Source organism: Carex rostrata, chromosome 25, assembly GCF_964058835.1.
Source record: "Carex rostrata chromosome 25, lpCarRost1.2, whole genome shotgun sequence".
NCBI lineage: Eukaryota > Viridiplantae > Streptophyta > Magnoliopsida > Poales > Cyperaceae > Carex > Carex rostrata.
Window position 1 is genome coordinate 7301460 of NC_135942.1, and position 15973 is coordinate 7317432.

A 15973-nucleotide genomic window follows, 5' to 3' on the forward strand; every position below is an offset into this window, starting at 1 on the left:
GATGGCGCTGATTCCCCCCTCTTTTCCATTGGTTAATTTTTACCCAACCGTTGATTTTGATTGACTCTGCGACATCGGTTGGGCTATTAATCCGATCGTGTAGATGTGGCGATCTTTACCATCCGTGATGTAGATCAGCCATCAATATTAGTTTGATCAATACCAACCTTGTTGTTTTTTTGAATCGATGGGGATGTTCTAAAGGGTAATACTTGAACCTAATAATTAATAACTAACTAGACCAAAAAGTAAAAAACAACTTCTCCATGTATTAAAGTTATGTATATTGTGTTATTAAGTTAATTCAGAGATATGTAATATATAATATATAGTGCAATTATAATTAATGAGATAATTATTTAATTAATAGCATACATGATATACCAACTCAATAGAGAATTAACTAAAGATTAACTTACTTCTAATTAATATCTTTTGTGTTGTAATCATTAACAGAATAATAATAACACACATTGCATACACAAATGCACAATAGTGACACACACATTTCATTCAACATTACTGCCATAATTTCAAAAATATTAGAACCTATATCTAAGCATGTACCCATCCAAACTTCAAGAGATATTAATTGTACATAACATTCATGAACATATATATAGATTGAAAATATTTAATATACATGCAACATATATTCATGCATGCATACACAAATTAAAATACACAACATCCATAAGCACAAAATACACAATATGTGTATATCCATACAAATTAAATATATTCTTGAACATATCTAACTAGCTAGTATAACAACAAACTCTTCTCGACATGCATAGTGGTGAGTCCCGGAGCTTCATCTTCTACTAAAGCCCATTCCCATCCACTATAACTACACATTCCTTCGTACATAGTTTTACGTGTATGATCATAATAACCATTCATTATACGATAGTTCCTAAAATTTTGCAATTTCCCTCTACCAAGCATCAGATATTTCATCACTCGCCACACAATGCTATCAAACCTCTAGTACTTGGCCTCAACTGTCTCGAGATTTCTTCTTGGAGATGGTTGAAACCTCGGTGGGCATGGTGGATTTGGTGACACTGTATCCTCAACTAGCCATGGCAGATCATCACAATAATGCAACAGATTAACAATTAATCAATTGATAAGTAGATTTTTTACTTTAACTACAACAATTAATTAAATGATGCATGCATGGAAGCTATGCATATATATGTCAAGTTGGAAAAATATATACTTTATACAATTCTCATGTTGAACTATTCTGAGCTTTGTCAAGTTTGGACAGCTCTTTATGATCCAAGTTTCCATTTGTAAATAAGAATACGTACAAATGAAAATGGTGAAAACCTTCAACTTATCAAATTTTGGGAGTCTTGCTGGCAAAACTGGCAGTTCCTATACACACACACATGTAATTAGGGATAATAATATACAAACACGAGTCAGAACAATTAATTGAACCATATATAAATTCAATTTAGGACACCATGCTTGCATGCATGCATATATGCATGCAATTAATTAGCACACCAATTAATATGCATATGCAATTGATGGGGACCTTCGAACTATGTGGATCAATTATATAAAATTACACCAATTTAGGACCTTGAATTTAACTAGCTATGTGGGTCAATCATGTAAAATTAGCATTGCAATTTGTGACCTTAAAACTATAAATGTGGGTCAATCACATAAAATTGAATATGATAATGTGATTGGGGGTCAATTTATTTAATTACAGTACCCAATATTTTATTGTAAACACTTAATTAGACACGCGCGCATCAATTAGAGATATTAATTAATTATGCCAGGAGAGCGCATTTGAGATGTAACTCCAGAAGATGAACATCTGCAGTAATCTTCTCTAGTAAATTAGCAATGACCCCCTCCATGGAATATTAGGCTTGAGAATCCCTCGCATTGATGTTGAGGATGGGTAAAGAGGTCCACAAGTTGTTCCACCTCTTAGACAATACACATATACGCACTGCCTCTTGGGTGGCTAGTAGCCCTAAGATTATGACAAGTATTGGGTCGGGCAAATTACTAATGTAGTTACTCATTGTTCCTAAGTGGAAGGGGATTTGGTGAGCAGAGAAGGAAAATTTAAAGATGTGAGAGAGATGATTGGATAGAGAAACCCCAAACAGTGGAGAGAGTACTGTGGATCGAGGTGAAAGACGAACACACTTGTCGAAACTGAGAAAGTAAATTAAATTAATTCAATTTTCTAAACGCCATCGGTTGAATCGATGGTGTTAAAGTTAAATACATTATCTGAACTTGGCCCCCAAAGTCTTGCAAATTTTGAGTTGCGAATTGGACGATCCGATCTTCAATTGTGTGGTATGATATTTTTGATCGCTCAGATCTGACGGTGGGATACAAATTCAAAGTGTGTTTTACTTTAGAGTAGGGTTATTGGGAATATTTGATAAATTTTTTTAAATAAATGAGACATTGTATATATAAGCAAATTACTACATATCATATATATCTGATGAAATTAAAATGTGTCCAAAACATGTTCAATTTTATCATATTTAATCAATTCAATTTTAACATGTTAAATTTATCATTTAAATTGTAAACAAACTACTACAACAATATCACATTATGTTAAAAATTGAAATAAATGAGACATTGTATATATAAGCAAACTACATATAATGTATATCTGATGAAATTAAAATGTTTCCCTCATAGGATGAAAACATACTAAAATTTATCGTATTTGACGATCTCTCCTCTATATTATGCATCTTAAATTGAATTTGCTGTGCTGAAACTGTAATGGTTGGGATTGATTGATCTAAATTCGGATTGAATCTGAACCCTCAAGTCAAATAATCTGCCTTCCTTTGATTAAATACATCCTTTATATGTGTAAAAGTCTAATTTTAGTTCAAATTGGACCGACCACATGTATAGACACACGTATTACCACACGCATTTTTGCTCTGCACCGTTGGATTTGAATAAAAAATCGTGCATATTAAATCTAAGATGCATAAATTTTTTCGCTGGGAGCGCTGTGCCTCTTCCTAGCAAATTATCTTTTTGCCCCCATCCCTCTCCGAGGATCCAAATCTCCTGCTATTATAAGAAGAATAGCAGGGTGCTGCTGTCCACTTTTCTCTCTATCTCTCTCTTGAAAAAAAGGAGGAGAGAGAAAGAAAGAAGAGAGGAGAGAGAGAGATAGGGAGGAGAGCAGAGATAGTAGGGATTTGGAAAAGCAGCGGATCTTGTTCCCCTCTTCGATCCCTTCTTCCAAAGAAAAAGAAAAAAAGAAAAAAACCTAATCACCTCAGACCTGCGCCACTCCGCCTTCCTTCACCGTCTCTCTCAAAGCACTGCGACTCTAGAGATAGAGAGAGATGGAGAGAGAAGGGGAAGAAGGATAGCGACTTCTCCCCACTCCCTTCTCCTTACTCCCTACCGATCTGATCGAAATAATGATTCTCTTCGTTGAACACAAAAACGGCTGTTGTACCATAAAATGGTGCTAAACAAATAAATTGGCGATATTAAATGCTTGAAAATATGCCAAAGTACATAAAGGCTATCCAAGATGGATAAAAAATAACATTTTAAGGGTTTATGGTAATATTCTACATGTCAAACCATGAATTTTGATATATTATGCAGGTTCTAACTGAAAATGGTGAAAAAGTTATGAATTTTCAAAGGTTTTGATGACATGGCAGCCTCTAATTGGTGCCATGTGTCTCTGGATACCCATAGCATTTACCCTAACCTCTCTGTGTGCAAATTGGAGTACCAGAATAATACCCTGAGCCCTGGGCCCACTGGTCAGTGAATAAATGGAAATTTCGATGAAATACAGATTTGGATAGACCCAGAACACAATAGATAAACATGTAAACTGGAGCTGGTGGTTAAACGGTTCATCATACGCCGAGTCCTGGCAGACTTGAGGTGAATTAAACCTTAAGTGTTGCAGCACTCCATGACCCCTTCAAGGTATATACACTCGGTGCTTTGTGCACCATGCACAAGCCTATACACGGCTCACACTACACCAAGTTCAAGCAAGAGAGACAGAGGAGAGCAGAGGAAGACTGGCATGCGGGTCCCGCCTGACAGCTTCTCCTCTCCTCTTCTTCCCTCTTTCCTTCATCTCCAGCGATGGAGAATCCCGTTTAAGGAAAAATTAAAGCCTGAAAGGGAAAATTGAGAATACAAATGGGTTTCTCACCTTTATGCGACGACCTTTGAACGGTCAATTTGAAGAGAAACGGTCTCGAATGACGCAAACTCAAAGTACCCAAATTATAGGGTTCCTGAAATTGAGAGTAACGAAAGCTAATCAGAGCTCTCTGGATGTTTGAATGTGATCGTTGAAGGTTAAATGAAGACCTTCAATGCTTTAATTAAAGGGTATAACCCGAAGTGGTCACGGGCATACTTATGTGCACAAAAGCAATGCGCAGTAAATCAATAAGTGGAAAGACAGCTGTTGAGAAGGGTCTGACACCTAATTAACCTCATGCACAACCGTCATTGCACCTGTATGTCAATACAAAATAGAAGAATCTTTCTCCTATACCTGAGGAAGGGCATGACTCATGACATGCTTCATCCCAGCCCTTAAGTGATCTAAATCAAGGGCTATGCATATACTACACTATGGATTGCCAGAATGGCATGAAATGATTGACCTACGGCTCTGCAAATGATGCCTTAAATGCTGGAGCTCAAATCAAGGCCATTGAAATCAAATTGAAGAAAATTAAAGGTGAAGATAATGCCAGCATAGACTATACTCAACCCTAGACCTCTTTAGCCCTGATGGCTATATATACATGCTCAATTAAGCTCAAATGGAATTGATACTTTCTTTTTTTTTATTAAAAGGCCGAAATCAGTTTCATTAAAATAAAACATAGAGCATATATTTTATGTTCGTGCAACCGAATATTTATAAAAGAACAAGAAAAATTCTCATAGAAATGACATATTTTCATATAAAATAGACCAATAAAATGAATAATTATTTAATAATATTAATAAATGATATTAAAATAGATTGGAACAGGGACATATTATAAGAGAGCAAATATGTTCAAAATTCATTATTTTATAGAAAATAAGTTGAAGGACTTTTAATTCATAAGTACATTGGTTTTGTGTGGTATTTTCTATTACAATAAAATACTGTAATTTGTTATATATTTTATCATTTTATTTTGATGGTTATCAAGAGCTTGCAAAAATACACTGATGCTAATAACTTTTAAAGTTGATTTTTCTACTTGCTAATTTATATAAAAACAAAGTTAAAAATTGACAATTATTTATGTTCATGTAGATAATATAATACATATCACATCTAACGATTTTATTTTGACATATGAGTTTAAAAAAATAATATTAGAAAAATTAAAAATAAAGACATAATAAAGAAATAAAAAAAATGAAAACTTTTAAGTCTCCTTGTATAATTATTATCTTTAGCAATATAGTTTTTAACTTGATACATTGTAATACTTCACTTGCAAATATGATTGACATTCTAAAAGCCATTCTAAAAGCCGGAGTGTATTCAATTTTAATTGTTATATATCGTAAAAAAGAAAGAATTAATTCCAGTTTCTTAGTAAACCTGAAAGAATGAATATGTAGTATGTGTACTGAGTACATTCTAACTAAATTTGGACTTCTATACGTAAGAAAGATACATTTAATCAAAAGAAAATAAATTATTTAATTAGGAGACTGAAATTTAATTCGAAATTTCATCTTTTAATCATAGTTGTTGACAGATCTAGACACCTGTGTGCTTAATATAATAATGGAGATCTTACTTGTGCATTTTGTGACCAACATGAGAGCGCTGACCATTTATTTATACATTGTTCATATGTATGCTTGATATGGAATTGGATTGCAACATACAATTCATTCCCCTTTACATGTAATTCTTTAGATGATTTATGGTTACTTGATGGTTCTATTTCCTTAAAGGATAGACTCCTTGTAGAATTGTTAAGGGGAGCTATCTTATGGAATGTATGGTTAGAAAGAAATAGAGTTATTTTTAATGATAATACTACTCTCATTTATGCTAAATCATTAGGGTTTAAGATAATCTCTTTAGCTACTTTTTGGTGTAAGTTTAGTTCTAACAATTCATACTTAAAATTAAGTATAATGCTTCCATGTGATGTTAGGGACCTTCCAGATCAGATACTGGAGGAGGAAGAGGAGTCCACCCAAGCTCTTGGAGCCGGCAACCCCCCAGATCATATGTCTGGAGACGAGATGTCAGATGAGGATTTATTGGATTACTAGTTTCCTAGGATATGATTGCTTTTTGAGACTTTTATTTTGCTTAGTATTCATTTTGTTTCCAATTTAGCTTTTGCTGTGGTACTATCTCTACTTGTATGCTTTTATATTTGTAGATGGTGACTTGATGTAAGACTGTTCATATTTGATTTTGGTACCTATTTTAGGTACCATATCAGGTATGCTTGATTTCTATGAAATCGGTAGTAATATCACTATTTTTCAAAAAAAAAAAAAAATATAATAATGGAGATAAGATGCAATTAGGTGCAGCATCAGTTTGAGACCCGGCCAAGATTAACATAGCTTGACCTTTCATTTAATTCAAATTTGTTCGATGTCCGCTCGTAACCGTTCAATTGGTTTTTTGATCCATATGAATATCAAAACGGTTCGTACAAATTAGGAAGCCAATCAGACGGATGCTCCCCGTTCCCTAATGATTTATGTATGGATACTCGCAGCTCCATTTGTTGATGGGCCGAGAGAGAGAAATAAAATTCGTTCTCAGTTTGTTGGAAGTTGGTCCTTGTTACAGCAAGAGGAAAAACCATATCAGTTTTGCCGTACAATTGAGAAAAGCCCACAATCCTAGCACTCTGGACTCCGCCAACGGGCTCAATTTAGAAAAGGGAATTAAGACAACATTAAACCCTGACGAACGGTAAAATCAACCGAGTTATGAACTGTGATGGAGGAATTAGTTAGAGGTTTATGGAAGGAGGCGCGAGAGCTCATTGACCCTGTAGGCGTCCATTCAGGCAGGAGCGGACCCATAGCTGTATTGATATTGTTGCTATAGAGGGCCATAGCAGTGCTGTGCATTGATTAAGGTTGATGGATTGGTCACTTGTAGGGTATGACAAGCAGTTTGATATGAAGTATATATGCATACTACAGCCTTTTGCAATCCATCAACCTTAATCGATCGCCTTTCTTCAGTTGCTTCTACGCAGGGAGAAGATAAGCATGATACTAAACAAATTAAATTGTAGCAGTTCTAACCCTGACCACTGACATCATCCTTCTGCTTGTATTGAGTATGCAGATTTATTTGACAAGACAATCCTGGAAGTAGTAATAGTATTATAGTAAAACAGATAATAACTGAAAGAATTAATGCATTTTTGGTGAAGCAAAAACGCCTTAAAATCTTATTGGTCTTATGCCGAACAGTAATCCATTAATAGATAAATTTACAAAATTATGTGCCAAGTTCAGTAGCCCTACGACAATAATCCATGTCCATTACCATAAATCTATACTAGTTCGAACTCACAAACAATTGAGAGAAGGTAGTTCAGCTCTAATGCCTGCATATGAAACACTCCAAGCATACTCTTTTTTCTTTTGAAACGGCTTGGCAGATGCAGCCAAGTTGTTTTACATCACACTCTTAATTGAGAAAGAATAACAAAAGGGACAACAAAGAAAAAAAAAGTGAAACTTCCAATTCCATAAAGATGGAAACATTCAAACTATAGTGAGTGCTAATTATCTCGCCAAAGAAAAAAAAAACAATTTCACCAGGCACGCACAACCTTGGCTCAACAGTCAACACTACCCACATGCATATGTAATATCCAAAGTATAGACGGTTGTTGATGAAAAGTAGGACGACGATTTGAGCTTCTTAAACAGTACTGTAATTAATTGGTGCCTGGAGGTGGGTACTCGGTCCCACCAACGCCCGGGGCCGGATACTGGGTCCCACCCACACCGGGTTCTGGATACTGGCCAGTTCCACCCACACCGGGATCTGGATACTGGGTCCCACCCACACCGGGTTCTGGATACTGGCCAGTTCCACCCACACCGGGAACTGGATACTGGGTCCCACCCACACCGGGAACTGGATACTGGGTCCCACCCACACCGGGTTCTGGATACTGGGTCCCACCCACACCGGGATCTGGATACTGGGTCCCACCCACACCGGGAACTGGATACTGTTGTTGAATATGGGAAAATTGGGGAGTTGCCATAGCAATTCCATTGGCATATTGCACACCAGTGGGTTTACTTGCAGGATCGATGGCGGGGTTTAAGAGGATGTATGAAGTAATTGAGAAGGTCATGGTAAAGAGAGCGCATATAGCTGCACCAGCGAAAATACCAGGCTTTACAGTATAGCAGTAGCCATTGTCAAGGCTTGTTGTTTGGTTACCTGTGCCATTATTTTCCGCACCTAAGATAAACAATATCACGGATATTGCAAATGTGATCCTGCATGTTGTGATGTATGAAACAGCTTATTATAATTATATTATTTTTATTATCATAAGGAGCCTTTTTTAAGTGCTGCAGCTGATATTGTAAGATGAGCTAATTAACTTACCAAGAAATTACAACAAAGACGAGGGCCAATGTTCGCTTGGTACCAAGAACAACTGGTGCGGTAGGATCTTTTTTGCAGCAGCCACAACATCCGCCAAAGGCAGTGACGAGGATCTGGGCCAATACAAGTAATAGCACTGCCGCTATTGCAGTCCCGAAAGCCGGGCTGCTCGGGTAATAGCAATGATAGACACCAATGTATATATCCGTTGCCTACGATGCAGCATAGACAGTACAATTAATATTGTTATAAAAAAAAAAAAATTGTAGCATTTCTACATAACAAATTGGCAGGTAGCAGCATATGTGGATGCATGCATAATTTTGAATTAATACAAGAGAAAATATATATATCCAGAACTCAAGAAATTCCCAAATGCTCAAAATTTTGTTTTCTTTTTTTCTATTTGGCAGGTTTCTTAGCTGTAGCCAAAGGAAATTTTAATCTGAATTTGAATCCATTTGTTTTCATTAAATTTTATTTTTTTGGATAATGTATGAAATAGCTGCATATTTAGCACTGTTGAACAAAAATCGAAAAAAAGGCCGGCCTGATGCAACACCGGTACGTGCAGATTGATGTTGGAAAATGAGAACGCTAGTAGAAATTTCCCTAATAAAACAGATCCAGATAGAACATCATAAATATATATTTTCATCAAGTTAGCACTTACAGTGATCTTAGTAGCCTCAGCTGTGAAACCTAGAATGACACTGAGCAAACCAAGGAATCCTGAAACCAGAGACACATATAGCACTTGTTTTTCCATGATCTCTCTCTGTTTATTTTTAAACCTTAAGCAACAGGTGCCAAGTACTCCCTAAATCTCTCTTTCTCTCTCTGTTTTATTTTTAAAAACTTGACAGCGGCCTCTCTCTCTCTCTCTCTCGGTTGAGCAAGGTTTAATAGACTTGTTTTTGCCTCTTTTGAAGTATCTCTTATATATGTCAAATGAAATGCTAGGTTGGCTAATGCAAAGAAGTTGTCATATATATATATATATATATATAGAATGCTGTTAAGCAATAAAAAGGAATTAAGAGAATTAATGGGACATCGACAACGACATGTTTGTATGTACGTGTTGCCGTTACAATTTCTGGGAAGGTTCAGGTTCTTGCTCAGCTAGGTAGTTTACCTTGCACTCTTCGGAAACAAATCAACTGCAATCCTCAATCCAAATCCTCCGTGAGTGAACAGTGATCTTAAAATTCCTGCTTTCTCTGAATCTAGCCGTTAATTATTTTTCAGGAACGAATTTCGAAGTAACTATTTTCAAGAATTTTTTTGTACATGCATCTCGAAACATTTTAACGAGTGGATTTAAAAGAGCAGGGATTTCAGAATTACCGTTAACTCACTAGAATCGCAGCAGATTTGTTTCCTGCACACTCTTCAGCCAAAAGCTATGCTTATGTCAAAAATGCAAATTCATATATGGTTATACTGGCCTAAAACAATTGATATTTGTACAATTCAAATTTATATATATATAGTTGATACTTATCTAAATCAGGATTGACATTTTTATAAAAAAAAAATATTTAATAATAATTACCTCTTAAAAATGTTTAACAATTAGCACTTGTTCCCAGAATAAAATTTCCTCTTAAATATGCTTAACATTTTTTAATAATTACCTCTTAAAATGTTTAACATTTCTTAATAATTACCTCTTAAAAATGTTTAACATGATTAATTAAATAATTAGCACTTGTTTCCAGAATAAAATTAGCATTAAATTGGTTTTTAACAAAATGAATGGCGTATCATTTCTATATGGTTGTCAAATCAGCGATATAAATCACACCTTATTTTTCTTATATCTATTGGACCATATTTGAGCGAATTTATGTGGCTGTGCTTTTTTTTTTTTAATTTAAATTATGAAATTATGTTCGAGTATAGACAAGTTACACATGATGATCACAAGTGGACGACGACTTTTAAATTCCTTCTCATATACAACGGCTATATATGTTCACACCATAATTAAAATATCTCTTATTAATTCATGTATATATTTACTTACTAAACTAATGATATTTCATTTCATATTGGTATCCTTGATACATTAAGAATTTTTTTTACATAAACTCATCACTAGCTATTAGCGGCGGAGCTACATCGACTTAGGAAAAGTGCTTACCCTATTCCTGATTCAATTTAAGCATACAAGCATATTTAGCAAGAAAATAAAAATTGTTTCAATATATACATTTTTTGTCATTTTTTTCATAAAAATAAAATAAAAATATGTTTGTGTTTTAAATAATTATACAATAATGTCATACTCTGAAATGTTGCCCCACCCTATTTTATTTTATGACTCCTTTCCTGCTCACCATATCAAATACTCTAAAGTACATTGTCTTATTAGTTTCTTATAAGCACTTATTCATGTATAATTCATTACTAAATTCAATCTGAAAGGAAAGAGCTGATGGAACCAGCTGCCTAATTGGCCATGCACAAGGAACAGAATACCTTAAATATAATCTAATATTAGACATTTTTTTTTTAATCATTGACATCATATTATTTAAATTTAGTATATAGCAGCAAGACGGATCGGGAGATGTGAATGTGTGTTAGAGCATGAAACATTCTTATCAATTTTTTAGTAAAGTAGATCGAAGATAGTGGTGAAGAATTAATTATGAACCCCATTAGGGGTTCAAGTCCCAAGTCAAGTTGACTTGGAAATATGCATGAAACATAATTTAGTCAGAGAAAGCTGCGGCCAATTGTATCAAAAACTGACGGACAGAAGCATCTTTCCAAATTCCGCGTGGGTAGTGGTGGGTCTTAATTAGTTAGGCAGCCAGCTGGCTCCACTTAATTAGCTAATTATCACTCTATGCAGTCAGATTGAAACATATCATTATAGCAAATATTAACTTGTTCCAAAAAAAAATAATAGAATCTATTAGCAAAGGTAAAATTAATGGCCTCTGTGTGAAAAATATGTGTTCGAAATATGAATTGAAATTTATTGTTGTTGTAATAATAAGGATACTAAATATATAGTTAAGTAGCTTTACTTCTAACTTTTACTTAAAAAAACTTATTTAAAAAAAAGTATGGCTCGTAATTCGTTAATTATAGGAATCAACTGCTATCGATCTAATGGACATAATATCTGATTGAAGCCGTACGACCCGCATTAAGATTCATACAATCAACTTTGAAAATTAGTCTGATGAAATGCGTTTAAATCTTAATGTGGATCGGACGGTTCCGATTGAGCATCAAACCACCCGTTATGACCCCTTTGCACCCACCTAACTCAGAATTCGAATAATCTTCAATGAAACAAATTTTTTAGACAAAATTTGTCTCTGTTGATTGGTAGTTTTGAAATTCATATATAGCAAGTACACATATTAAAAAATGTTCCTCTATAAACTTGCGATCGAGTGTGCCGACTGCCGACTGCCGACGCAGTAGACGATAAAAACTCCCAACCTAAGCACATACACCACACATGCATGCAGAGTTCGTTGTTTTCCAAGATTTAATTCGGATAATCTTTCTATGACTGTGTCTGTGTTGGCGGACCACAGCGCTTTTCCTCTGCTTTGATTGGATTGGGATGATTCTTTAGAGCAGCAAATGCTAGAGCAAATAATTTATATATATAAAAAAAAAAATGCTAGAGCAAGCTTAGGGTATTCTCACCTTTACCTATTAATAATAAATCTTATTCTATCCTACTTTTACCTATTAAAATTATTAGGTAACAAAATGCCGATATCGATAGATGAATAACGAATAATAATATAATTATTAGTTTTATTATATTTAAAAAAATAGAATTCATTCATTTAACACATATACAATCACATTATTAATATAAAGAAAAACAAATATACAATCGATTCCAACTAAATTGTTTTTTTTTTTTTTTATGAAGTAAGAGAATCCAAAAATATGAATATCACTTTAGACAAATTCAATAATTTAACTAAATAACAAAACATGCAAATAATATTAATATGTTTAACATTTTTCTTATAATAAAAAACATACACCAAAAAACAAAAGTACATAACTAATTATTGTTCAAACATTATCATAGAAAATTTCACCATCACTAATTATTGCTCAAATATTATCACATAATCTTATTTTATATAATTATAATGGATACAAAATAGTTTTACTTTTATTTTTTATCTATTAAATTAATAAAAAAAATCTTTACTCATACCTATATATGATATATAGTTAATGAAAAAATAATTATTTATACCTACTTTATTAAATACGGTACAGAGTCGGATAGATAATTATAAAGGTGTCATTGACACCCCTAGCTGACGAGATAAACCACTCAAGTCAACCTTTCAAGTCGTCTCATTTTGTTGGAAGAGGAAATTAAACCCATGCTAGCTGTTTGTTTTGCCGTACAATTCAGAAAAAGCCCACAAGCCTAGCTGATCATTAATCTTAATTGCATTCAGCTTTGAAATCATTAGTGGCAGAATTTATTTGTGGTGGTTCTTACTTCTTACGCTTACGCAAACCATTATTTTATAATAAAATTGAAGACTTTAACCAAAACGAGAGAATTTAACGTGCATGACTTACTCCTCCGTTGGTGAATTAAGTTGGGTTTAATTAATTTAGCTAGGGAGATTCTAAATTATTTGATCCAAAGTATATATTAAATAAAATTGAAGTAAAATATTAGTAGCAGAGAAATAATTAATGTAGATATAGAATGATGCACATTGTTATTCGTTTGAGATATATCCTCTCAAAAGTCAAATCACATCCATTCGTCGAACAACGAACTATTAAAATTTAATGAAACTAGTATTATGTAAAAATTAAAACAGGAATACAGGTTTTTGATATAGCATTGAGAAACAATAACAAAAGGCACAACAAAGAAAAAATTAAAGTGAAACTTCCAATTCCATAAAGATGGAAACATTCAAATTAACTATAGTGAGCCCTTATCCCACCCACCTAAGAAAAAAAATAAAATTTTCACCTTGGCTCAACACTACCACATGCATATGGAATATCCAAAGTATAGACGTTAATTGGTTGATGTAAAGTAGGAGGAAGATTTGAGCTTCTTAAACAGTACTGTAATTGGTGCCTGGAGGTGGGTACTGAGTTCCACCCACACCAGGTTCTGGATACTGGGTCCCACCCATTCCTGGATCTTGATATTGTTGTTGAGACGTATGGGGAAATTGTGGAGTACCCATAGCAATTCCATTGGCATATTGCACACCAGTGGGTTTACCCGCAGCATCGATGGAGGGGCTTAATAGGATGTATGAAGTAATTGAGAAGGTCATGGTAAAGAGAGCGCATATAGCTGCACCAGCGAAAATACCAGGCTTTACAACATAGCAGTTGTCAAGGCTTTCTGTATGGTTACCTGTGCCATTCCTCATCGCACCTAAGATAAACAGTATCACCGATATAGCAAATGTGATCCTGCATGTAATTAATTGTGATGTTATGTATGAAACCGCTTATTATAATAATTATTTTTATTATCATAGGGACCGGAGCCTTAATTTTGACTTACCAAGAAATTACAACAAAGACGATGGCCAATGTTCGCTTGGTACCAAGAACGACTGGCGCGTTTGGATCTTTTTTGCAGCAGCCACAACATCCGCCAAAGACAGTGACGAGTATCTGGGCCAATACAAGTAACAGCATAGCCACTATTGCAGTCCCAAAAGCCGGGCTGCTCGGGTAATAGCATTCATTGTAAATATTAATGTATACGTCCGTGTCCTACGATGCAACATATATAGACAGTACAAATTAATATTATTGTTATAAAAAGTTTAGTATTTTTTCTTGTATTTCTACATAACAAATTGACAGGCAGCAGCATATGTGTATGCTTAGTTTTGAATATATATAAGAGAAAATTATACATCCAGAACTCAGGAAATTCCCAAATGCTTTAAAGTTTTGCCTTCTATTTGGCAGCATTCCTAGCTAAGACAAATTAAGGAAAGTTTAATCTGCATTAATTTATATTCATTTGTTTACATTACAATTTAATTTTTGGATAATATCTTTCTCCAAAACAAAAAAAGAGAGGATAATATAGGACATAGCTGCAAATTTAGCCCTGTAGAACAAAAATGGAAAGAAAGGCTAGACGCAACACAGTTGCAGATGTTGGAAATTAAATAAGCATGCACTTACGTTCCTAGAAATTGCACAAATCAAACATATATATGCATATGCAGATGGAACATCATATATATATATATATATATATATTTTTATCAAGTACAAGTTAGCACTTACTTTGATCTTAGTAACCTCGGCTGTGAAACCTAGAATGATAGAGAGCAAACCGAGGAATCCACAAACCAGAGACACATATAGTACTTGTTTATTCATAATCTCTCCTTAGATCTCTCTCTCTCTCTCTCTCTCTTTTTGAAAAGCTTGGTAATGGATCTGATCTTTCACTCTCTCTCTCTTTATATCTCTCGGTTGAGCGAGGGTTGAATAGACTTGTTTTTGTCTCTCTCGAAGTATCTCTTATACGTCAAATGAAAGGGCTATATATATAGCTAGGCTAATGCGAAGAAGTTGCCAAGTTGGTATAACCTTGCTAGAATAAATAAAGAAAGAAATACTTGACATATATAATAACTAATAATTAATATAATGCTCTAAGCAATATGGAGGCGCTATTTTGATCATTAGACTACTGGGCAGAGAGACAAAATTTTATCACTCCATATACTCGATTTACTCTTCTCCAAAAAGAACTTAATTAGGTAGAAGCTTAATTAAAAATTTAAAATTGTATCAAATACACAAAAAAAAAAATATTAAATGCTATTTGAAAGAGAATAAAAGCATGAGTTCATTTATTATTATTTTTACACTGCTATTTGAGAGTTGTGCTCAATGAAAAGATTTTTTAATGTTATTATATCAAATTTATTCTTAATTAATATCTTCCTATTTAGAAATTGATAAGTATGTGCATTGTTAAAAAGAAAGTAAAGTAAAGACCTTGTGACATTAACAAAAATATTTTATTTTGTAAAAACTCTTTTCTAATTTTGTAAGTTTGGGCGGCAATATATTACTGGAGTTCAAGAAAAAATGTTTAACTAGTATTAAAACATAAACTATTATTGTTGTAAGATATCAATAAAATTCGTTATGTGAGGTTAAACTTTTACATCTAAATTTCATAAATAAAGTCATACTTTTAACATAGATTTTTTTTTTTTTTTACTATTTACATCTAAAGTTTATACATAAAGTTAAAAAGTGGCAAGAAGCTAAAATTATTTCATTCTCTTTCAATAATAT

The 15973-nt window shown here is 33.8% G+C and overlaps 2 protein-coding genes and 1 long non-coding RNA gene across 4 annotated transcripts in view; 1 reads left to right on the forward strand and 2 right to left on the reverse strand.

The window, feature by feature from the left end:
* Nucleotides 1-7536: 7536 nt before the first annotated feature.
* LOC144543802 (uncharacterized) overlaps nt 7537-15973 on the reverse strand; it is a 45777-nt gene continuing 37340 nt past the window's right edge. The window contains exons 1-3 of one of the 2 annotated variants that reach the window (XM_078292211.1): nt 9321-9642; nt 8648-8859; nt 7537-8535 (exon numbers count right to left, since the gene is read on the reverse strand). In XM_078292211.1, the coding sequence (XP_078148337.1) occupies nt 7959-8535; nt 8648-8859; nt 9321-9416 (885 nt within the window). In that variant the 5' untranslated portion in view covers nt 9417-9642 and the 3' untranslated portion in view covers nt 7537-7958. Of the gene's footprint in view, nt 8536-8647; nt 8860-9320; nt 9643-15973 lie in introns of those variants that run through there. The other variant, XM_078292210.1, reaches the window with a different exon arrangement.
* On the forward strand, nt 8133-13964 carry LOC144543804 (uncharacterized). The gene is made up of 2 exons (XR_013508080.1): nt 8133-8263; nt 13779-13964. It is a non-coding gene; the product is annotated as an uncharacterized LOC144543804 (long non-coding RNA).
* LOC144543803 (protein VASCULATURE COMPLEXITY AND CONNECTIVITY-like) lies at nt 13650-15081 on the reverse strand. The gene is made up of 3 exons (XM_078292212.1): nt 14945-15081; nt 14202-14416; nt 13650-14107 (listed from the first exon to the last, which is right to left on the reverse strand). The coding sequence occupies exons 1-3, from the start codon at nt 15038-15040 to the stop codon at nt 13738-13740; spliced, it is 681 nt and encodes a 226-aa protein (XP_078148338.1). The 5' UTR covers nt 15041-15081; the 3' UTR covers nt 13650-13737.

Excerpts from the sequence above, each read along its gene's own strand:
- LOC144543803 (XM_078292212.1), bottom strand. The coding sequence starts at position 15,040 with ATGAATAAACAAGTACTATATGTGTCTCTGGTTTGTGGATTCCTCGGT. Across the intron at positions 14,417-14,944 it reads CCGAGGTTACTAAGATCAAA|GACACGGACGTATACATTAA; the intron begins GTAAGTGCTAAC and ends GTTGCATCGTAG. Across the intron at positions 14,108-14,201 it reads GTCTTTGTTGTAATTTCTTG|GATCACATTTGCTATATCGG; the intron begins GTAAGTCAAAAT and ends AATTACATGCAG.